The sequence below is a fragment of the Vulpes lagopus genome, chromosome 11 (genome assembly GCF_018345385.1).
Source record: "Vulpes lagopus strain Blue_001 chromosome 11, ASM1834538v1, whole genome shotgun sequence".
NCBI lineage: Eukaryota > Metazoa > Chordata > Mammalia > Carnivora > Canidae > Vulpes > Vulpes lagopus.
Genome location: NC_054834.1, coordinates 69,887,147 through 69,907,030, shown reverse-complemented (window position 1 = coordinate 69,907,030; position 19,884 = coordinate 69,887,147). Strand labels below are relative to the sequence as shown.

The following is a 19,884-nucleotide window of genomic DNA, read 5'->3' as shown; positions in this document are numbered from 1 at the left end:
CCACAGAGGCTTTTGCAAGGAAAATAAGTTTTCCTTCACTAATCTGCCAGGCAGAGTGGGAGGGGCAGGGGTGGAGGGTAGGGCTGTTCTTCTCCAGGGAGTGAACAGCTGTTCTTGCAAATGTAAAAGGTTTTTCTGTGTGAGAGGTTTGCTCTTGCTGCAAGCCCCCCCCCACACACACACACACCACTACCACCAATCCCAACCAAAGAGAAACAGGAGACCATGCAGAGGGGCCAGGGGCCCGAGGTTTTGGAACATTTTTTTTTATACCATTTTAAAAGTAAAGCTTCCCCCTCTCCCCACTCCCTACCCCTCCCAACCATAACCAAAGAATCCCACTAAATAACTGGAAAGGAAAGTGAGGAGGAGGACAAAGGATGGCCAAGTGCCTTGGTACCCCTCAGCAGGATGGGAAGACTAGAGCTCCTGTCCCCCTGCCAGCATGCCCCCTCCCCAGATTCTCCTGGTGCTTCTCATTCCCACAGAATGGACATTGGAGTAAGGGCAGTTTCCCCAGGGAGCATGCATAACTCTGCATGTGAAGCTTCTCTCCCCTTCATCCAGGGTCCCAGACTTCTCCATACAGCTGGTGGGGATGGGTTTCATCTCCCAGGGAAGCCCAGTGTCCCACCGCACCACCCCCAATCATCCAGCTGACTTCTGCATACAGAACCATGTGTCCTTTGCTTTGTGCCTGGCCCCCTCCTTGCTTCCAGCAAAGGTGGGAATGTTGGAGAGTGGGGGGTGGTCACACAGCATGCTGGGATCCCCAAAGCAGGCCTTGTGTGGGCAACCCCCACCCCATGCCCAGGCACACATCCACACCAGCCAGGAAGGGGCAGCCCACCCCCCAGAAGGGGCTCCTGCCTCTTCATGGGCAGGCACCATTTCAGGCTTGGCTGCTGGGAAGCCCAGACCTAGGTGAGCTGTGGGCCACTTCCCCTTTCCCTTGTACCTTGAAAAAGGGGGAGGTAGGCAGCCAGAGGGACAGCAAGAGGAGCTGCCACCCCAAACCCTGGCAAGGTGACCTGCAGGCCTTCCCATTGAACAGCCAGGGGACTGGAAGGGCTTGGGGGGATTTGTTTTAAAAGTGCTCATCTCAGGAACACCTTTGTGTTTTCCCCAGGGGAAGAGTCACTGCTGAACTCCCAGGGGGGGAGGTAGATCCCAAGCCCCAAGGCCTGGCATCTCATCCAGCAGAGGCCCCTGCCCAGGCTGCCCCCCAGCTGGAGCTGCAGCCCCGGCCGGAGCTACAGCCTGAGCCACAGCCGGCCAGAGCCGCTCGAGAACCCAGCCCTGAGGTGAGCTGCTGCGGTCTGTGGCCCAGGTGGTCCCCCCGCGCTCAGCACTGAGACCCGCAGCCAGCTCCAGCGCCAGAGCGGTGAGTGTCTTCAGATCCCCAGGGCCAGGCAGAGGTGTCAGCTGGCTGAGCTCTCCAAGTGTCAGGCTGGGTGCCAGGGCCTCCTTTCCTTCTGTCCAAGGGGCACCCCCTCCCCACCAGGCCTGGGGAAGCTCGGGTGTGTTCAGTGTCACGCGATTCAGGGGGTCACAGTGTCATCTGTGATTCAGGGGGTCTGCTCCAGGTGCCTGTCCCTGGTGTGAGCACAGCAGGCTCCTTGCACTCTGGGCTCCTCCAGGGGTCCTTGGCCAGGGAGCTCCTGGCAAAAGAAGGCAAGGGAAGGGAGGGAGCCATGCATGGGAGGAGGCAGGGGACATGGACCAGGTGGGGAGAGAATTGGAGGAAGGAGAAGGAAAGCAGCAGGGGGATGGGGGAGAGGGGAAACTCATCAAAGGGACAGAAGCTGGAGACCCCAGGCAAGCGGGCCTCAGCCTGGGGTATGTGAGACCCAGGTCCTCCCTGCTCTTAGCTGCCAGGCTGTGGGACCTTGCACCAGTGGCTTGACCTCTCTGTGTTCCCATTTGTCAAAGTAGGTGGCAGTCTCAGACCTCCTGGCTGTTCGATTATGAGAGGAAAGGGAGGTAGTGACCCAGGGCCCACACAGGCACTCTGAGCGCTGCACGGGGCCATACAAGCACCGGTGTCAGGATTCCATTGTGTTCAGCCGGAGGGGCTTCCTGTGTGTGTGAGTGGGGGTTGGGAGGGGGGGGAGACTAGAAAGGCCCGGGGCCAGAGCGCCTGGGACACTTCTGAAGCAGGCTTGGAGGTGACTGCCACGCTAGTTCACTGACAAGGTACTGGGACAGGGGCTCAGGCAGAGCTGCCCTAGAGGGGTGCTTAGCTCCAGGGTCTCGGGAAGCTTTGGAAGTGGGGGCAGGGTGGGTATGTGTCCCTGCACTGGACCTTAAAGTGACTGAGGTCCCCCTCCAGAGTTGGCAAGGAGGGACCCAGCAGGTGACCCCCTTCCAGCCCCATTGGCCTCTGAGAGAGAGGCCATGACACTTTTAAAGTGTCTTTATTTTGGACACGACATAAAATAGCACAATAGTGGCCATGCCTGGGTCCCTCCCCAATGCGCCTGCTCACCCCCTCCCTTGGGGGCCCCCACCCGACCCCTACCTACTTTCAGCTTTTGTTTCATGGATCATTGGATTGTGGCGCCTGGTGCCTTGGGTGGCTGGTGCCGCCTGGTGCCTTGGGTGGCTGGTGCCGTCGGGTCCTGGTGGTTCTGTCCGAGTCCCTGTTTCTTGCTTCCAGCTGGGGCTGACACGGAGCTGGGAGCCCCTCCTGGAGCCCAGTCCATGATCTGCGTGTGCATCAGTGGCGGGTGCTCTGCGGTGGGTGAGGGAGGGGCGCTCAGGGGACCCTCGGAGAACGGAGAAGAGTTTGCAAAACGCTGGGCTTGGTCCCAGGGAGCAGGGAGCGGCCAGCTCGGAGCCAGAGCTGTGGGAAGAAACCCTTGAAGGAGAAAGGCCGCCTGCTGGGAGCAGGGGAGCAGGGGAACAGGGGAGCCGGGAGGCGGGCGAGAGCGCAGCCGCAGGCCTGGGGCGTAGGGGCCAAGCTCTTAGGGTGAGTCCGAATTTTGGTGGGGGGACGATTCTTCTCCTTCTCCGTGGAGCAGGGGTTTGCGGTCTGCAGGGGAGGCTCTTGCTGCTGCCGGGGCTGGAGCAGGGCAGGGGGGAGGGTGGCGCTGGGGCTGAAGTTCTGCCAGCCAAGCTCTGTGCAGGAGAGACCCCAGCCCCACCACCGCTCAGGCTGCTGCAGCTAGCTCCTGTCCTACAGTGGAGGGCCGGAAGTCGGGGACAGCCTGACACTGGTGCTGACTGGGGGCAGTCAGTACCTCTTCTGAGCCCCAGGGTGACCCGGATCTGCCCCTGCCAAGCCTGCCCCCTTAGCCATACTTTTTGACTAAATAAGGCTACAGTTCAGCGGGCAGCTCTTGGAGGGGGGGGAGGAGGAGGGGGAAGGGAGAACATGTGCAACCCCCTCTCCTTGCCCCAGTGGCTCAGCCTGGCACCCCAAAGTGGCCTCAGTTGTCCTACCTCCAAGGTCCAGGCAGAGGCTGCAAGGGCATGTCTCCAAGCACCAGGCAGAGGCTTCTCCAGGGCGAGTGCCTGTGTGAGCAGAGAGCAGGACAGGGACCCCCCACTGCTGCTGTGCTGCCCTCACCACCCCCCCCACCCCCCCCGCCTGCACCCCTAACTGGGGGAAAGCCCACCCTTTGCAAAGGGGGTCTCACCTCAGCATCCCTTCCACTCCCAGTCTGGAAAGCAGGCCTGGCGGAAAGGTGGGGAGCCCAGCGCAGGACCCCAGGGAGCCCTGTGTTTGTCCATAAGCAGAGGCCCTTCCGGGGGATGACTGGAAATGTGCTCTGGGCTCCCAGGGACCCAACTCCCCACCCCAAAATTCACTGGTCTCCATGAAGCAGAGAGCACCTTGAAGGCGCCCAGGGTTTCTCTGCTGGAAGCTCCCCTGTTGCCCTCCCTCCGTCCCCAGGCACACCCGCACAGGCCTGAAAGCTGGGGACACAGGAGTCTACACGGCTGGTGGAGAGGGGAGGGGGCGGTGATGGGTGGGGGGGAGACAGGCCAGATGTTCTTGGAATGGGACACGGGGTGATTGATGCGGACTGGAATTTGAAGGGGGAACATTCCCCACGTGCCTGGCCTGGGTGGAAAATGGGCTGTTTTTCATGGTGGTGGTGTGGGGAGGGGGGGTCTCCCTGTCTTGCCAAAACCATGTGAAGGGCTGCCTCAGCCTAGACTGGGTCCCCACACCTGTCCAATGGCATTAACCCCTGCCTTCCCAGAATGTCAGGCTTCGAGCCGCCCTTTCTAGCTGGGGTCCCTCTGAGGGGTGACCATGGGGATGAGCGGTGCCCACTGCAGTGGCCCTGGGATCCCGCTGGCCCACTGTGCCCCAGAAGTGCCTTCCTCCTGGCAGCTCTGCACCCTTCAGATGCCCCCCACCCCCAGGGTCGCTCAGGTCCAAGGGGTGACCCTGTTCGTGCCAGCAGTGCCTTGCGGCTGTGTCAGCTGCAACACTGGCTTTTAAGCAACTGGCCTTTCCCAGCCGAGATAGGCTTTGCAAGAAAATGCTTGGAGAAAACGAAAGGAGACCCCTGGTGCCCCAGCCACCATGCAGTGCCCCCCCCCCCAGGTCTCCCTTCTTCTTCCCCGGCACCCCCTTCTTCGGGTTTCCAGGCAAAACTGGTTTTGGCCCCGCGTGCGGGCTGGTTGAAGCCCGAAGCGCGCTCGCGGGGTGCCCGGGCGCGCGGGGGTGGCTGTGTGGGGTGCTCCCGGGCCCCCAAGCCGAGCCGGGGACGAGCCTGCCCGCGGCGGCCGCCGGGATGCGGCTTCGCCTAGGCTCGCAGCGCGGGAGCGCGTGGGGCGCGGCGGCGGCGGGGAGCGCGGGGCCGGCGTCGGAGGCGGCCCAGCGGGGAGCGGGGAGACCCGGGAGCGCCGGGGCGCCGCGCCCAAGTCGCTCCCTCTCGGGTCCCTGGTGCCTCCCCTCCGCCCCGTGGCCGCTCAGCCTGGCAGCTGCCACAGGCGCGTTCCCGGCGACCAGAAGGCCCGGGAAAGAGCTGCGCTTCTCCTTCCGGGGCGCGCGCCCCAGGAACCGGCGCTACCTGCCCGCGTCCCCCGGGGAGGGCGCCCCTGCTCCGCGCGCGAGCCCCCAGACGCGGGGGAGCGGCAGCGGCGGCGGCGGCGCGGCGCCTGCCCGGCCCCGGGAGCCCCGCTGCTGCACCTCCAGGGTCTCAGCCCCCCGCGCGACCTCCCTGCTCCTACCAAGCGCGGGCATCGTTATTATTTTTTTCCCCCTGTGATACTCCAAACTGAAGGCTTGCTCCCAGGTCCTCTACATGCATTTCCCTAGGCCACGAGAATTTTCTCGCATGTCCATGTCCGGGCACCTGGAGACACGCAAGCCCCCACGGGCTTCCCCAGTCACCTAGTGGCATGGGTCCCCCAACGCATTGGACATTTTCTCCCAGGCTGTTATTAGTTGTGTATGCCCTGCTCCAGTTGATGCACCGCCATCCCATCTCCCCTAAAATCTCAGTGTTAACCCCGGGTCATGTTGCTGACCAATTTGCCTGGCTCCCCAGAAGGTGGGCAGGGTGTTGCTGGCACTTAGGCAGCATCTCCAAAACAAGTAGAGCTTTCTCCCTGTGCCTCCATAATTTTGGGCACTAACTGCAAGGTCTCTGAAGCTAGCCTGCTTGTGTCTGTCCCGGCTCCCCCACACTGAAGCCCTGTTCTCCTGGTTCACCACACTTTAGGACGCTGTCCTCTGCATCCCACAAATGTATTGGCACCAGCCTGGGTTCCCTAAATCTTACATGAAGACTCCCAGGTCCCCCCAACACACTGAGCACTTTGCCCAGAACCCTCAAAGTGTGAACAAGGCTCCCTAATTCCTTCACAAAAACTGAGGCATTGCACCCAGAGCCTACCGAGCCCTTTTCTGAATCATAAATAGTCTGTACTCTGGTTTTCTGACTTCCACAAAGTTGAGAGGATGATTTCTGATCCCCAGACCTCATTGAGCAATATTTTTGTATGTGTGGGCCATGAAAATTCAGACGCACTGCACTGGTTTTCAGGGTTCTCCAAGCTTCTTGGTTACTCATCAGGTCCCTTACAGATCAGACACTGTCACCCAGGCCCCAGAAAGCACACGGAGCAATGACTCGAGATGTGCTTTAATTGTGACCGTGGGTTATGCAGGTTCCCCTGGGCCACAGCACACAGGAAACAAACCCCTACACAAACCAAAAGTCTTGCTGTCCTGGGCTCTGTTGAGTGTCCCCAGTAACCAAATATTCGGAACATTTTCTCTCCACCGTAATAACACTTTGAGCGTTAAAACACTCCCTGTGTCCCACTGGTTTATTGACAAAGATCAGGATTTTCTGAAATGCACACAGTGATCTCAAACCCCAGGATGACACTGTACCCTTTCCTTGATCCCTTATATTTGAACACGCTGAGCTCTCTCAAATATCACGTATTGCCCTCCAGGCCCGAAAACAGTCATTACTACACTCGGGTCACAGAAAGGCACTGATTTCTTGGACTCCAGAGCATCTTGCACACCCACAAAGTCACCTAAAATGTAAGTAACTTTTCCTGGGTCTTTCGCACATGGCAAACTCTCTGTAGATCACCAGTTTTGGACACTGATTTTCCGGGCCTCGCAACCTACGAACTCTTAATACTTTTACCCTAAAACTTAGATATTTTTCTGAGGACTCTCAACAACTTCCCTGGATCCCTAGATTCAAAAATGGATTTCCTGGGGGTCTTCAAATTGAGGCATGTCTCCCAGTCCTCCAAATTAAATTGGGACTTTTTTTTTCCTCCACAAAACAACTGAGCTTTCCACCACCCCTAAACATTGAATTTTGGGTCTTCTGATTTCATGACCCTTGCTCCCCAAGTCCCCCTAAATTTAGGCAACTTTGCATGCCCCACTCCTAAATGAAAATGTCCAGGGATCAAAAAATACCCTAGAAACCTCAGGTCTTCTGGGCCTGTGTCCTACAAGCTTCCTGGCTACTACCCAGGGTCCCTGACATTTAGATATCTGCCTCCACTGGAGAAGCCCCATGGATCCCCAAAACTTGGGACATGTTTTACTTGGGTTCCCCAAATGCAGACAGTGACCAAGAAAACAGGATAATTTTTTTCCTGCTCGCCAAAAATAAACTAATTGAAGCCAGTTAAAAATTAAAATGTAAGCGGACATGGATTTTCTGCATTTCCCCGATGTACAGATCACAGTCACAGGTTTAGATAGTGTTTCCTGAGTCTCTAAAGGATATTGAAGATTGTCTCCAGAGCCAGGACAATTATGGAGGTTACTTCCTTGGCAGCACCCGCTTCCAGGCCACTAGGTTCCATTTCTAAATTGTGGAAGTGAATCTCTAAGTCCCTCCAGCACGCTGATATTTCGCCTGGATCCCCAAAGTGTGCTCAGTGTTTCACTTTCCCCAATTTCAGATAATGTGCCTCTGAGGTCCCCCCAGGTTTCACTCTGAAAATTTCCCCAGTCACCCCAAAACCTACCTCCCACAAATCGGCCTGGGGCCCCCTTAAGCTTGCTGACCAACATACTGGGTGTCCCCATATTTTAGACTCGGATCTCTCGTCTCTCCCCCCACCCCCCGCCCCCGCCCCCGTGGCACTGAGCAAGGTCCACTGATCCCCCAAACTCGGACCCTGTATTTGCAGTCTCAAATTGAGTCACTGATTACAGGCCCCCACACGGACGGGGCCTGCCCAGGGTCTCCGAGGTCGGGCACTAGTACTTTCATCCGCAGAGCAGAGCACACAGAACTCTGCCTCGCGTTCCCGGGCCGTGCGCATTGTTCCCTGCCCCGCGCGCGGCGGGCACTGCTCTTCGGCCACCCTTCGTCTCCCGCGAAGGCCCCGGGGCTCCTCGGATTTGGGACATTTCTCTCCGCGCTCCCCCGACACGCTTGGCCCGGCAGCCTGTCCGCCAGGACGTGGGCAGTGCTTCTCCCGCGTCCAGGAGGACGACTGGGCATTGCCCCCAGTTTCCCCCAAATTTGGGCATTGTCCCCGGGTCTTCCAACGGACTGGGCGTTGCCCCCGGACACTGGGGACGGCCCCTGGGGTCTCGCTCACCTCCAGCAGCGTCCACCGCCGCCGCACAGCGCTCGCTCGCCGCCTCGGCTGCTCGTGCGCCCGCGGACGCCGTCTCCAGCCTGCAGCCTGCAGCCTCCGGCCTCGCGGTGAGCTCCCCGCCGCCGCCGCCGCCCGCTTCCCCGCCCGCCCGCCGCCGTCGTCGCGCGGGGGACCCCGGAACGGGGCGCGGGACCTGCGGCCGGCTGGCGCTTGGCGGCCGCGCTCCTGGGGACGCGCGCCCCAAACCCGCGCTGCTTCCGTTTGCTGTCTGCAGAGACCGCAGCGGTGGGGAAGCTCGGAGGCCCCGAGGCGGGAGAGCCCCAGGAGGGAGGGCCCCAGGCGGGAGGGCCGGGCGCCGGGTCGCAGGGACGCGGACGAGAGAGGCGCACCCAGTGCGCGCGGCGGAGCCTTCCCATCCGCCGGACAGGGGACTCGGGGAGGCGCGCGCCCAGCGCGGGAGAGGTGATTGATGGCGGAGCGAGGGGGCGAGCCGGCGCGGGCTTCCGCCGCGGCCCCTTCCCCTCGGAGAGGCACGGGTGGCCGGGGCGCCGGGGGGCGGCTGGGGCGCCGGGGCTCGTGCGTGGTTTTGATTTGGTGAAAATCACCACTTCTGACGTCGTCCACACTCTCCAGGAGATGGTTTCCCCAGACCCCCAAATTATCGTGGTGGCCCCCCGGGCTCAACCCGACTCTACGCAAGTCCAGCGCCCTGAGGACGGGGGAGTCATTATCCGGATATTTTGGGTGGGCCCCCAAGGCGAGCTGATTAGACGAAGGCCGGTGAGCTCGGTGTTGCAGGTAGGATCGGGGCGCGGGTTCCCGCCCTGCTGCTCCGTCCCGCCCGGTCCCCGCCCGGCCTCTGCCACGGACCGCACCTGGCGGCCGCCGCGGCTCCACCCCAGCTCCCGCGGCACCGGGGGGCGCTCAGGCTCCGGCCGCCGCGCTGCTCGGGCAGGTGGAGGCTGCGCGCCCGCCCGTGCCCGGGGATTGCGCCCTGCCCTGCAGCCCACGCCCCCCCGCCCCCTGCGAGACTCGGGGACCCTGGCCCGGCACCGGACCACCTGCACCCTCGCTGTCCGTCGGGCGCTGCGGCTCGCGCGGGGAATGCCGCCTGCTTTTCCCGCTTCGCGCCCCCCGCGTGCGCGAGCCTAGAGAACCCCTGGTTCCCCGGAACCCGAAAGGGGGGGATCCCCTATACACTTTGGAAAGGGGACTCGGAATTTCTGTCGCCTTCTGCCGCTCCCCGCCCCCAACCCCACCGCGCCGCAAGCACCCCACGGCCCCCCCCACCGTCGCCCCCGGACCCGGGGCCCCCCAGCCCTCGCCCCCCCTCGCTGGAGCCGCGGGGGCGGTCCGAGGGCGGGGCCAGCGCCCGGAGGGCGCCCATTGGCGCGGGCGCGGGGCCAGCGGGGCCCGAGCGGGCGCCGGGCCGCGGGGTGGCGCGGCTATAAGAGCCGGGCGTTGGCGCCCGCAGATCGCCTGCTCTCCGGCGGAGCTGCGTGAGGCCAGGCCGGCCCCCGGCCCCCCCCTTCCGGCCGCCCCCGCCTCCTGGCCCACGCCCGCCCGCGCTCGGCCCGCCAGCGCCTCCACCCGGCCGGCGGCCCCGCGTCCTCGCCGCCCGCCGCCACGCTGCTGACTCCCGCCTCGGGCGCCGTCGGCGGGGCCGCGCTCCGCCGGGCCTGCGGACCCCCGCCGCCTCCTCCTCCATCTACCTCAACGCCCTCTCCCCGCTTCGCCCGAGGAGGCGGTCCCCCCCGCAGGCAGTCCGGCTCGCAGGCCGCCGGCGTTGTCATCCCCCGCGCTGCCCCCAGCCCTCCCCGGCGCGCGGCCCGCCGCTCCCTTCCTCGCCGCGTCCCGAGCGGCTCGGCGCCGCCTCCGCCACCGCCACCCCCTTCCCGGGCCCGGGCTCGCGACGGCAGAGGGCTCCGTCGGCCCGCTCCGAGCCGGGCGTCCGCGGCTCGGGCGCCCCTCCGCTCCGCCCCCCTCCACACCTTCCCCGGCCCTCGACGTGGCGCCCTGCCCTTGCTTCTCTGTGCGCCCCCGGCCCCTCTCTGGCCTCTGGCCCCGGCGCCCGCGCTCCGCTCGCCCGCAGCCTGCCCTGCGCTCCCTCCCGCCCCCCCCAGCGCCTCGCCTCCGACTCCCTCCCCCTCCACGCCCGCCCTCTCGCCCCGCCGTCCCGAAGTGGATTAATTATACGCTTTCTGTTTCTCTCCGCGCTGTTCTCCCCCGCTGCGAGCCTGCCCGCCTCTCGCTGTCCTCTCTCCCTCTCGCCCTCTCTTTGGCCCCCCCCCTCACGTTCTCTCTGGGTCTCTCACTATCTCTGCCCCCCTCTGTCCTTGATACAACAGCTGACCTCATTTCCCGATACCCTTTCCCCCCCTAAAAGTACAACATCTGGCCCGCCCCGGCCCGCAGACAGCCCGCCCTCCCTGAACTATCAGAAGAGTCCCCCCCCCAAAAAAAGCCATCCCCCCGTTCTGCCCCGTCGCACATTCGGCCCCCGCGACTCGGCCAGAGCGGCGCTGGCAGAGGAGTGTCCGGCAGGAGGGCCAACGCCCGCTGTTCGGTTTGCGATACGCAGCAGGGAGGTGGGCGGCAGCTGCGCCGGCTTCCAGGTAAGCGGCGTGCGTGCGGGGAGGGGAGGGGGCCTGCGGGCCTGGAGGGCGGGGGCCTGCCCGGAGGGGCCGCGCGCCGGTCTCCCCCTGCGCCACCGGAGCGGGGCGGGGGGGCGGTGGTGGTGCGCGCGCTGGGCAGGGGCCCCGGGACGTGCCCGGGGAGGTGTGCGCTGTCCGCAAAGCCGACTTCCTGGTCGGTTGGTGGGTGCAGGGGGCTGTTGCAGAGAGTCCGCGACCCGCGCCGCGTGTGGGAGGGCCCTGTTGGTCCCCGGGGTGCGGGGTAACGAGGAGGGGCGCAAGGCTCAGAAACCCACCCTGGTATGTTGACTCGGTGCCAGCAAGACTGAAGGAGGAAGACGGGGTGGGCGGGGCCAGGATGGAAGAGGGGGCGATTTGGCAAGAGGCTCAGACCAGGCGCCACATTTGCAGAGGACCCCCCCACGGCTTCCCCCCCTTCCCTGTCCCCAACATTTCCACCCAGGAATCTGGGGAGAGGGGCTGCTGGGAGGCGCACGGGGGCAGGGGTGTTCAGCCCACAGAGGGTAACTGCCCCTGCCCAGTGGGCAGATGGAACCTTCCATACAAGGAGGTGTAGAGCAGCCCCCCGCCCTAACCTCCTCCCCCCACATCTCCTGGTGCCTGCTTGGGCTGGGGGTGCAGCAGGAGCCCCCCACCCCCACCCCGTGGTACCGCGCTAAGGGATGGACCAGGGCTAGCTGTTGGGGGTGCAGGAGAGAAGGGACTGGCTGCGAGGACCGAGGGGGCGGGAGCAAAGGGGGCGGGGGGAGTGGTCAGCGGGAGAGGGGTGGGGGGTAGGGTGGAGCCCGGACTGGGAGGAGCCCGCTCACACATAAAAGCTGAAGCACTGACCAGCCTGCAAACTGGACATTAGCTTCTCCTGTGAGGCAGCCTTCCAGTCTCCTCCTCCTCCTCCTCCTCTTCCTCCTCCTCCACCAACCCCAGCGAGCCTCCTGTCCAGCTGCAGGTAACCAGGGCTGTTGAGCGAGGACCCCCGCTGCCCTCTCGCTCCGGCCTGCCCTCCTGCTGATGGCCTGGGGCCTCGGCCCCTCGGCCCCTCCTCTCTGCCTCTGCCCTCCTCACCCTTACCCTCCCTCCTCCCGGCTTGCTCACCTGGCCCACACCTCTCCGTGCCTCTCCGGCCTCTGCTCTCCGCTTGTGCTCTGGACCAGACCCCGCACTAGAGTGGCCGGGCTTGCAGGAGGACGCAGCTGCCGCTCGGCCGGCGCCCAGTCGCTTGCTGGCCAAATTGTTCTTAGAATTTGGAAGGGGGCAGCAGCGGGGGCAGCCTGGGAGCCTGGCTGGGGCGCGGCCTAGGGCAGGAGGAGGTGAGCAGGGTGGCACCTTAGATCCTTCTGTGGAGCTGCCCACTGCTCTTTTGCGGGTTTCAGGGAGATCGCGCTCCTTTCTTATTCCCCCTCCTCTCCTACAGGATTTATGGCATCAGAAATTTCCTGGGCCTAGCCTGCTGCAGCCTGGCTCCAGGCTGGGAAGGGGCTTGCTGGTTGGTGCCCCCCCCACATGCCCACTGGGTGTGGAACCTGGGAGGGGCACCTCTGGGCAGGCTGCCCAGCCCCTGGCGTGGGTAGCATCAGGGTGCCAGTGGGCTCCAAGGCACTCAGCGGTGACTGTCACCCCTGAAAGGGTTTGTACTTGGGCCTGCGGAGGGCAGACTGGGGCTGCCTGCCTGGAAGTGTGGGGAGGGGCTTCCACTTTCTGGAGGGAGCAGGGGCAGCCCCTGCTCAAGCAGCCCCTCCCAAGCCCCCCCAACCCTTAAGAGATCTGGTTAACCCTTGCCTGGGGTCTGCAGCCACATAGCCTATGCAGGGGGTGTGTCCTTCTAGACTGGGCCCTGAGGACCTGGTGTCCAGCCTCCAGGTGGCCTGACCTGTGGGGTTTGGTACCCCAGTGGGGAGAAGATCTGGTGATCCCAGAGGGATTTTGAAGTGTGTCTAGCCCTGAGTGGTGTGATGCCAGGCCTGCAAAGAAGGCTTTTGGCCTTTGTGTTTTAGGGTGCCCAGGGCAGACTGGAGTGGGGGACTGAGCGATTCAGGAGAGCAGGTCCTCTGGGAGTGTGGTTGGCACTGCGCACTAGCCACTGGATCCTTGACCTGGGCTTTGCTCAGCCACAGACTGGGAGGGGGGAGGGGTGGGACTGGCCCTACAGGACCCCCTGCTGCTGGGGGGGGGTAGCTGGTCCTCTGGGATGCACATGCTCTGTGGTGGGGTGGGGCTGTCTGCCATCTTGGCTGATGCTGGGAGGTCCGAGGAGTGGTCACTGCCCCGTGCGGCTCCGCCCCCATGACTTCATAGGCCAGAGGCCAGGTTCAGTGTCTGGCAGCTGGGGGTGGCTGAGCTCCTGCTGGGGTGATGATGGGGGATGATCATCCCCACATGAGATTGCTGACCAGCACCCGGTGCCAATCAGAGATGTGCTTCAGGCACCCCGCCTGGGCAGTGAAAGTGCGTGTTATTTCTGCAATTAAAAGGATCGTGTTTAGGAGGACACCGCGCTCTCAAGCTGTAATGGAACTTGGAACGAGGGGACAGCTGGGCTGGTGTTTGGGGTTGGGGGTAGGTGGCGGGGCCAGGCCCCAGCGGGGCAGGCGGGTGAGCTCATGGCCTCTTCCCTCTACCCCACAGATGCCGATGGGGGTCCCGATGGGGAAGTCGATGCTGGTGCTGCTGACCTTCTTGGCCTTGGCCTCGTGCTGCTTTGCTGCTTACCGCCCCAGTGAGACTCTGTGCGGCGGGGAGCTGGTGGACACCCTCCAGTTTGTCTGTGGGGACCGCGGCTTCTACTTCAGTGAGTAGCTCAGTGTGCGGTGAGGCCAGGGGCAGGACGCACACAGCAGGCACTCAATAAATGCTGGAGGGCACCCCCCTGCTGAACCATCACCCAGATGCCTGTGGACGCCCTCTAGGATGCCTGGTGTGGGGGGCCAGGCAGAGGGAAACTCCTGCAAGGTGACTGCCCAGGCTCTCTTGCTCTGAGCCTTCGTGAGCACAACTGAGTCCACGTTTAGGGGGCGCCTGCAGTGTGCCTGGGTGGGCTCACACTCCCTGACTTGTCCACAATATGACTTGAAGTAGAACACTCTCCTCCCAGGAAGGAGGGATATCTGAGTGGAGGCCAGCCCTTGGCAGGTGGGGGTGGGGGCACTGGACTGGGAGGGGGGGAGGGAGGGGGTTGCTTTCCCTCACTACTTCTTCTGGACCTGCTTGCAGACAGAGCTGTGAGCACTGAAGTTCCCCCCACATTTGCACGGTGCCGGACCTTTTGACAGTGGGATTACCTGAATTAAAATTAAATAAAATAGGTCAGAGACCAGTAAAAACCAAAGCATTTGTCGCAGCTCCACCTGGGCACAGTGGGGGTGAGAGGCATCCCTGCTATAGGACAGCACTGGGGGCGGGCCACCATGTGGGGTGCCCACCTGCTGGCTCAAGAGCTCTCTGGCTGCTCCTCATGCTTCTCTATTTCCATCCCTGAAACCTCTGCTTCTCCTTGCCCCATCCCCGTGTGGGACCCCCAGGTGGAGGTGATCCCTTCCTCGGGGGTGTGGGCCCTTGACCTCACCTCCCAGAAAGCTGGGCCTCCGTTTCCTTACCTAAGGATGGGGCAGAGGAGCAGGCCCAGGTGGACCTTGCAGGTGGAGAGGGCAAGTATGCCTCCTGGGTTTAGCCCTGATGCCGGAGCTGGGTGGGGGTGGGGGACGCCCTTGTGGTCAGGCCTGGCCCTGGCACTCCACACGTGGCAGGCCCCTCTGCAGCCTCTACTTACCCACAGACACCAGCCTCAGTATCTCACAGCTTCTCTCTGAAAAGCGCTCCTGCTTCTCCTTGCTTCTGAAGCCCTGGCCACCCTGGTCTCACCTGTGCCCTCTCTCGCGTGAGCACCTGCCTCGTTTGGGGGCAGGAAGTGGCATGGTAGGGTCTGGTGCCCAGGGAGTGGGTCCCTTGCCAGGTGGGCCTGGCTGAGCCCCCTGCCCCCGTGGGACCTCCTCCCCAGGGGTGCCTGCCCTTGGCCCCCCAAGGTGAGGGCCGAGACCTTTCCTCGCAGCTGACCTTGGAGCCTGAGCAGCGGAGGGACGGGGAGGACGGGAGGAAAGGAGGACGTGGTTTCATGCAGGTCCTCACTCCTCCCCTCCCGTCTTCCTCTTCCTCTCCCAAGCCTGCCTCAGCGTGGCGTCTCGAGGGCTGGGAGCCGCCCGGGCTCCTGCTCTGCTCAGGGACGGCGGCACTTGCGTCCCAACCTGGCCTTCAAGATGGGACCCTGTGCCCCGCACTGTGGGGGCTGGATCCCTGGTGGGCGGCCTCCTGAGCCGGCCTCATGCCAGCACATTTTCCCCACTTCCCTGGGCAGCGGGACCGGGGTGGGGGCTGTGTCCACTCTCCATGCGAGCAGGGAGGCACCAGGAGGCCAGGGGCTGGTCCTGGCACATGCACCCCCACTTCCCCTCCTGTCCTTCCTGGGCACCCCACCTGCCCACTCTTACATCCTTCCTCCACGAGGCTGGCTGTCCCCCTGTCCTGCCCCCCCCCCCCCCGCTTGCCTTGGGCGGCCACCGGCCAAAAGCCCGCTTGTGGGGGGACCGTGGGGGCCGGTGCTCAAGTGCGGCTCTTCTTCCCCCTGTGGGACTTCCAGGCAGGCCGGCGAGCCGCGTGACCCGCCGCAGCAGCCGTGGCATCGTGGAAGAGTGCTGTTTCCGTAGCTGCGACCTGGCCCTTCTGGAGACCTACTGTGCCACCCCCGCCAAGTCCGAGAGGGACGTGTCGACCCCTCCGACCGTGCTTCCGGTGAGAGGGGACCTGGTGTCGGGGTGGGAGGTGTCACCTCTGAGCTGGGGGACCAGGGTGCGGCCGGCACCCAGGGCCTGCAGTGTGGCTGGGGTCCCCACGCTGTGGTCGTGGCTGGTCACCCATCGGATGGCCCCCCACGAGCCGGGCACCCCCTGACTGGCCCTTCCCCCTCAGGACAACTTCCCCAGATACCCCGTGGGCAAGTTCTTCCAATACGACACCTGGAAGCAGTCCGCCCAACGCCTGCGCAGAGGTCTGCCTGCCCTCCTGCGCGCCCGGCGGGGTCGCATGCTCGCCAAGGAGCTCGAGGCGTTCAGAGAGGCCAAGCGTCACCGTCCGCTGATCGCCCTGCCCACCCACGACCCCGCCACCCACGGGGGCGCCTCTCCAGAGGCATCCGGCAATCAGAAGTGAGCCAAAATGTCGCGTAATTCTGCAAGACGGCACCGTCCACCTCGTGCCCTCCTCTTGACCAGGGGCCATTCCATCGGGTCCCGCCTCTAACATCTCTCGAGGTCGCGTTCCCTCTGTGGGCTCCCCCACCCCCAGCCCCCATGCCCCAACCTCCCCATGTCAGGCTCTTCTCTCCTTGGCCCTCTCCATCAGGCTGAGGAGATCCTAGTAACACCTCTAAAAATGTACAAACTCAATTGGCTTTCATAACCCCCCAAAATTACCCCCCCAAATTATCCCAAATTGCACAACAGAAAAAACTACGAATTTCTGAAAAGCTCTCTCTCTCTCTCTCTCTCTCTCACACACACACACACACACACATCAGTCCCCTTAAAACAAATTGGCTTTTTAGGAACACCAGCAAAATTAATTAGTTAAAAAAAACCCCTAAAATTATCAATTGGCTAAAAAAAAAAAAATACCAAAACCAAATTGGCTTAAAAACAATTGGCATCATGAAAGAATTAGGCCCCCCCTTCCTTCTCTTCCCCAGGGACCTTGAGTCAGATTGGCCGTGGGCTCGAGTGCCTGACCTCCAGGAGAAAGGAAGGGACCCCATCTGCAGGTAGGCACGTCACCATCTGCAGCCGGCTCGCCCCCTCAGGCAAAATTCTGGCCACATCTGGGGAGAATTGGCCTTCTCACAACAGCAAACCCCCAGACTCGTTCCTCACTCTGTTTCCTATCCTCGAAAGTCACCATGGAGCTAGATGGGGGCTCCCAGGGAGGCGAAAGGAGGGGAGAACAGAACATGAACACCGAAATTTGTGAGAATAAACTTTAATTGGCACAAACCCCAAACACCCTAAAATCCATCCTCCCAAAACCCATACGTCACAAAATCTTACATCATAATTCCCACCCTAAAAATCACACACACCCACAGACATTCCTGCAGACGCTTCCTACATGCATGCACTCACACACGTGCTCACACACATGCATATACTCTCACACACATGCTCACACATGCTCACACATATATGCACACACACTGCCTCACACATATGCTCACACACATGTACACACGCTCTTGCCCACATATGCTCATACATGCTCTCACACACATGCACACACACACACCCTCACCTGCACACCCTCATGCCCACACATGCACACATGCACACGGATGGGTGAACCCAGCACAGTGCAGGTCAGACCGCTCTCTGAGCTGTTCATTGGTATTGTTTTCATGTCCTGAGCTCCCTTCCTGGCCCCTGGGATGCGCTCCTCGGGTGGGAGAAGAGCAATCCATCTTTCTGAGGTGAGGGAGGTGGCTTTATCCACAGCCCCCTGTGGTGTGAGCCCGATGCCCCAAGGCCCCACCGGCACCCGTGCCCCCTGCCATCATGCAGACTGAGGAACTGATTTGGCCAGACTGGAGGTGGCTGTAGCCGAGCAAGACGTGCCCTACCCGGTAGCCTGACCCCCTAGGTGTGCTCTTGTGAGAAAGATCTGGGACCCCCAGCACACCTAGGGACCATCTTTGCCAGCCCCCTGGGGCCTCTCAGAAATGGGAGGTCCCCCGGAGGCAGGCAAGGATGGTGGGGAGTGTGGGAAGTCTGGCGGTTGGAGGGGTGGGTGGGGGGCAGTGGGGGCTGGGTGGGGGGATGCTCTAGAGTAGGAAGTGGTCCCGTGAGGTTTGGAGTTGACAAGTCAGGAGCAACAAGTGCAGAATTACAATCCAATCAGGAACCCAAATTTACGCCAATTGATCTATTCCCCCCTTTAATTGGTTTCTCCTGGGGCTTTTTTCCTTTTTTTTTTTTGATCCCTCCTTAGCTTTTTATGCGCTCACGTTACTCCCGTCCCACGTAACAGGGGAGCAGTGACAAAGTAATGACGTACGAAGCCACCACCACCACCACCACCACCACCACCACCACCACCACCACCGCGGTAAAGCCGCACGTCCTGCTCTCCGCCATTTATCGTCCCATTTTGGTTTTTGTTTTAATCTGTCCCTTTTGCTTGGGTTGAGTGGAGAGTGGGGCCTCCGTGGGGCACTGGCCACTGCACCCCACGGAGAAGCCTGAGGGATGGGAGTGGGCCACTGCCCGGCCTGGCCTGTGGGGACAGTGGCTGGTCCCCGGAGGTCCTGGGGAGCGGAGGAGGGGGCGGGGAGGTGTCTCCTCGGTGTCCGGAAGGTGCTCGGAGGCCACCAGGAAGGGGCCCCCAGCTGGCCCAGGCTGGCTGGGGGGGAAGGGGTTGCAGGTGTGTTAAGTAGAGGGGCTCCATCGGGCTGGAGCAGGTGGTCGCCTTCCGTGCACCTGGGGAGCCCTCCCTCCACCCCTCGGTGACACCTTGCCCGTTTCCTCAGCACCCTGTCTTGTCCCCAGGAGGCTCAGAGCTCCACGGGGCATCCTGGGGCCCAGGCAGGGTGAGGTCGGGGAGTAGGGGAGGTCAGGAGGATGCAGGCCCTGCAGAGCAGGAGAGCTGTGAGAATGGTCCACCGACTGGGGTCGCTTGGGCCCCGAGGCCCACGGGTCTGGTGATACCGAACCAGCCACCATCTCGGAGCCTAGGGCTGTGGCGGGGATCCGGGCGGCTGGGAGGTTTACCTCACCCCCACTTCTGCCCTCAGTGCAGCCCCCCTGCACGGCAGCCTGACTAGCATTCTAGAGGCCCGAGGCTTCTGGGCCCCAGTGACGGGGCTGGCACGGCCCAGGGGGCGGTGCGTGTCAGCCCACCAGCGGCACAGAGGGTCCCTCGGCAGGCGTCCGGGGAGTGGGCCATTCGGACTATTGGACAGAGCCAAAAAGAGCCAAATTGTCATAATTGGGACCCAGACAGATTGGCCTGAGATCCAAAAAGACTTGGAGGCACCCCAAATTGCCTGCCCATCCTGCTGGATGCCCACCCCACCCAGTGTTACATTCTGCCTCTTGTGGGGTGGGTGCTCCAAGGCCGTCTGCTGACGCTCCTCTGTGTCCCCCAGCAAGCAGCTCTCCCAGGGTCCTCCGCCATCCTGACCCGGGCCCCCATCTGACCTCCTGAGCCCCGACTGTGGCTGTCCATCTTTTCTCCCTCCTCAACTGTCTTCAGCGGGACTCCCTCTTGGGTCCCCCCCACCATCACCTGAAGACCCCCCATGCGCCAAGCACCGAATGTCACCTTGCCCACTGTCGCGGCCCATCTGTCTGGCAGTGGCTGGTGTGGGCCTCTACTTGACCCCTTTAACATGCTGATATTTCTGGCAAAATTCATTGCTTGGGTTTTGTCTTTAACATTTATCGCTCGCAATCCCAATAAAGCATTAAAATGTATCTTGTTCTGAGTCGTCCGCTTTTTCACTTGTGTTCAGGATTGAGGAGGGTGGGAGAGAGGTCCCTGGGGGTGCAGGCACCCTTCTGCTGCCTTTACAGCGCACAGGGCAAGTGAGAACAGCCCAAAAGCCTGCACGCTCTTAGCAGTGACCATGGCCATCTGCATGGGGCCAGGGGCCCTGCTCTAGGACATTCTCAGGCACCAAACCCTCAAAGTTGGGGTACCCTGAGGCAGGAGAGGCCCCCGGGGTGGGGTGGTTTCCAAGAGCCTGCAGTGAGAAGTGAAGTGTCTCCACTGCCAGTCCCAGGGATCTCTCCCAGCCTGGGGGTGGGTGCTGGGGGCCCACCAGGTCTGAAAGGTTCTGGAAACTGTAGTTGTTGCTGGACACAGGGATTCCTATCACCTGCCTGTCCAGTTGCACACACAGACACACTCAGCCTCCCTCCAAGATGGAGGCTACAGCAGCAGAGGACCCCCCCCTCCTCAGCCCCATACGCCCTTCCCTGATGGCTCTGGCTCTGGGCTTTAGGTTCCCTGGGCTGGTGGGAGAAGGTGGCGAGGCTGAGTGGGGAAGAATCAGAGAGGAAAACAAACCATGAGAGACTCCTAACTCTGGGGAACAAACAAAAGGTTGCTGCGGGGGAGGGGGCGGGGATGGGGTCACTGAGTG

General features: G+C 62.5%; 2 protein-coding genes across 3 annotated transcripts; one reads left to right on the top strand and one right to left on the bottom strand.

Annotated features, from left to right (window-relative positions):
* Positions 1 to 1,392: 1,392 nt before the first annotated feature.
* Positions 1,393 to 8,471, bottom strand: LOC121471651 (translation initiation factor IF-2-like). The gene is made up of 4 exons (XM_041722434.1): positions 8,056 to 8,471; positions 3,445 to 3,516; positions 2,526 to 2,845; positions 1,393 to 1,661 (listed from the first exon to the last, which is right to left on the bottom strand). The coding sequence occupies exons 1-4, from the start codon at positions 8,469 to 8,471 to the stop codon at positions 1,558 to 1,560; spliced, it is 912 nt and encodes a 303-aa protein (XP_041578368.1). The 3' UTR covers positions 1,393 to 1,557.
* Positions 8,440 to 19,213, top strand: IGF2 (insulin like growth factor 2). Of its 2 annotated transcripts, none has more exons than XM_041722162.1 (4): positions 8,440 to 8,853; positions 13,332 to 13,494; positions 15,337 to 15,488; positions 15,666 to 19,213. In XM_041722162.1, exons 1-4 carry the CDS (start codon positions 8,692 to 8,694, stop codon positions 15,903 to 15,905), a joined length of 717 nt encoding a protein of 238 aa, XP_041578096.1. In that variant the 5' UTR covers positions 8,440 to 8,691; the 3' UTR covers positions 15,906 to 19,213. The 2 variants fall into 2 exon arrangements, with proteins under 2 accessions (XP_041578096.1, XP_041578095.1); XM_041722161.1 differs by lacking the exon at positions 8,440 to 8,853 and adding an exon at positions 10,239 to 10,670.
* Positions 19,214 to 19,884: the final 671 nt, after the last annotated feature.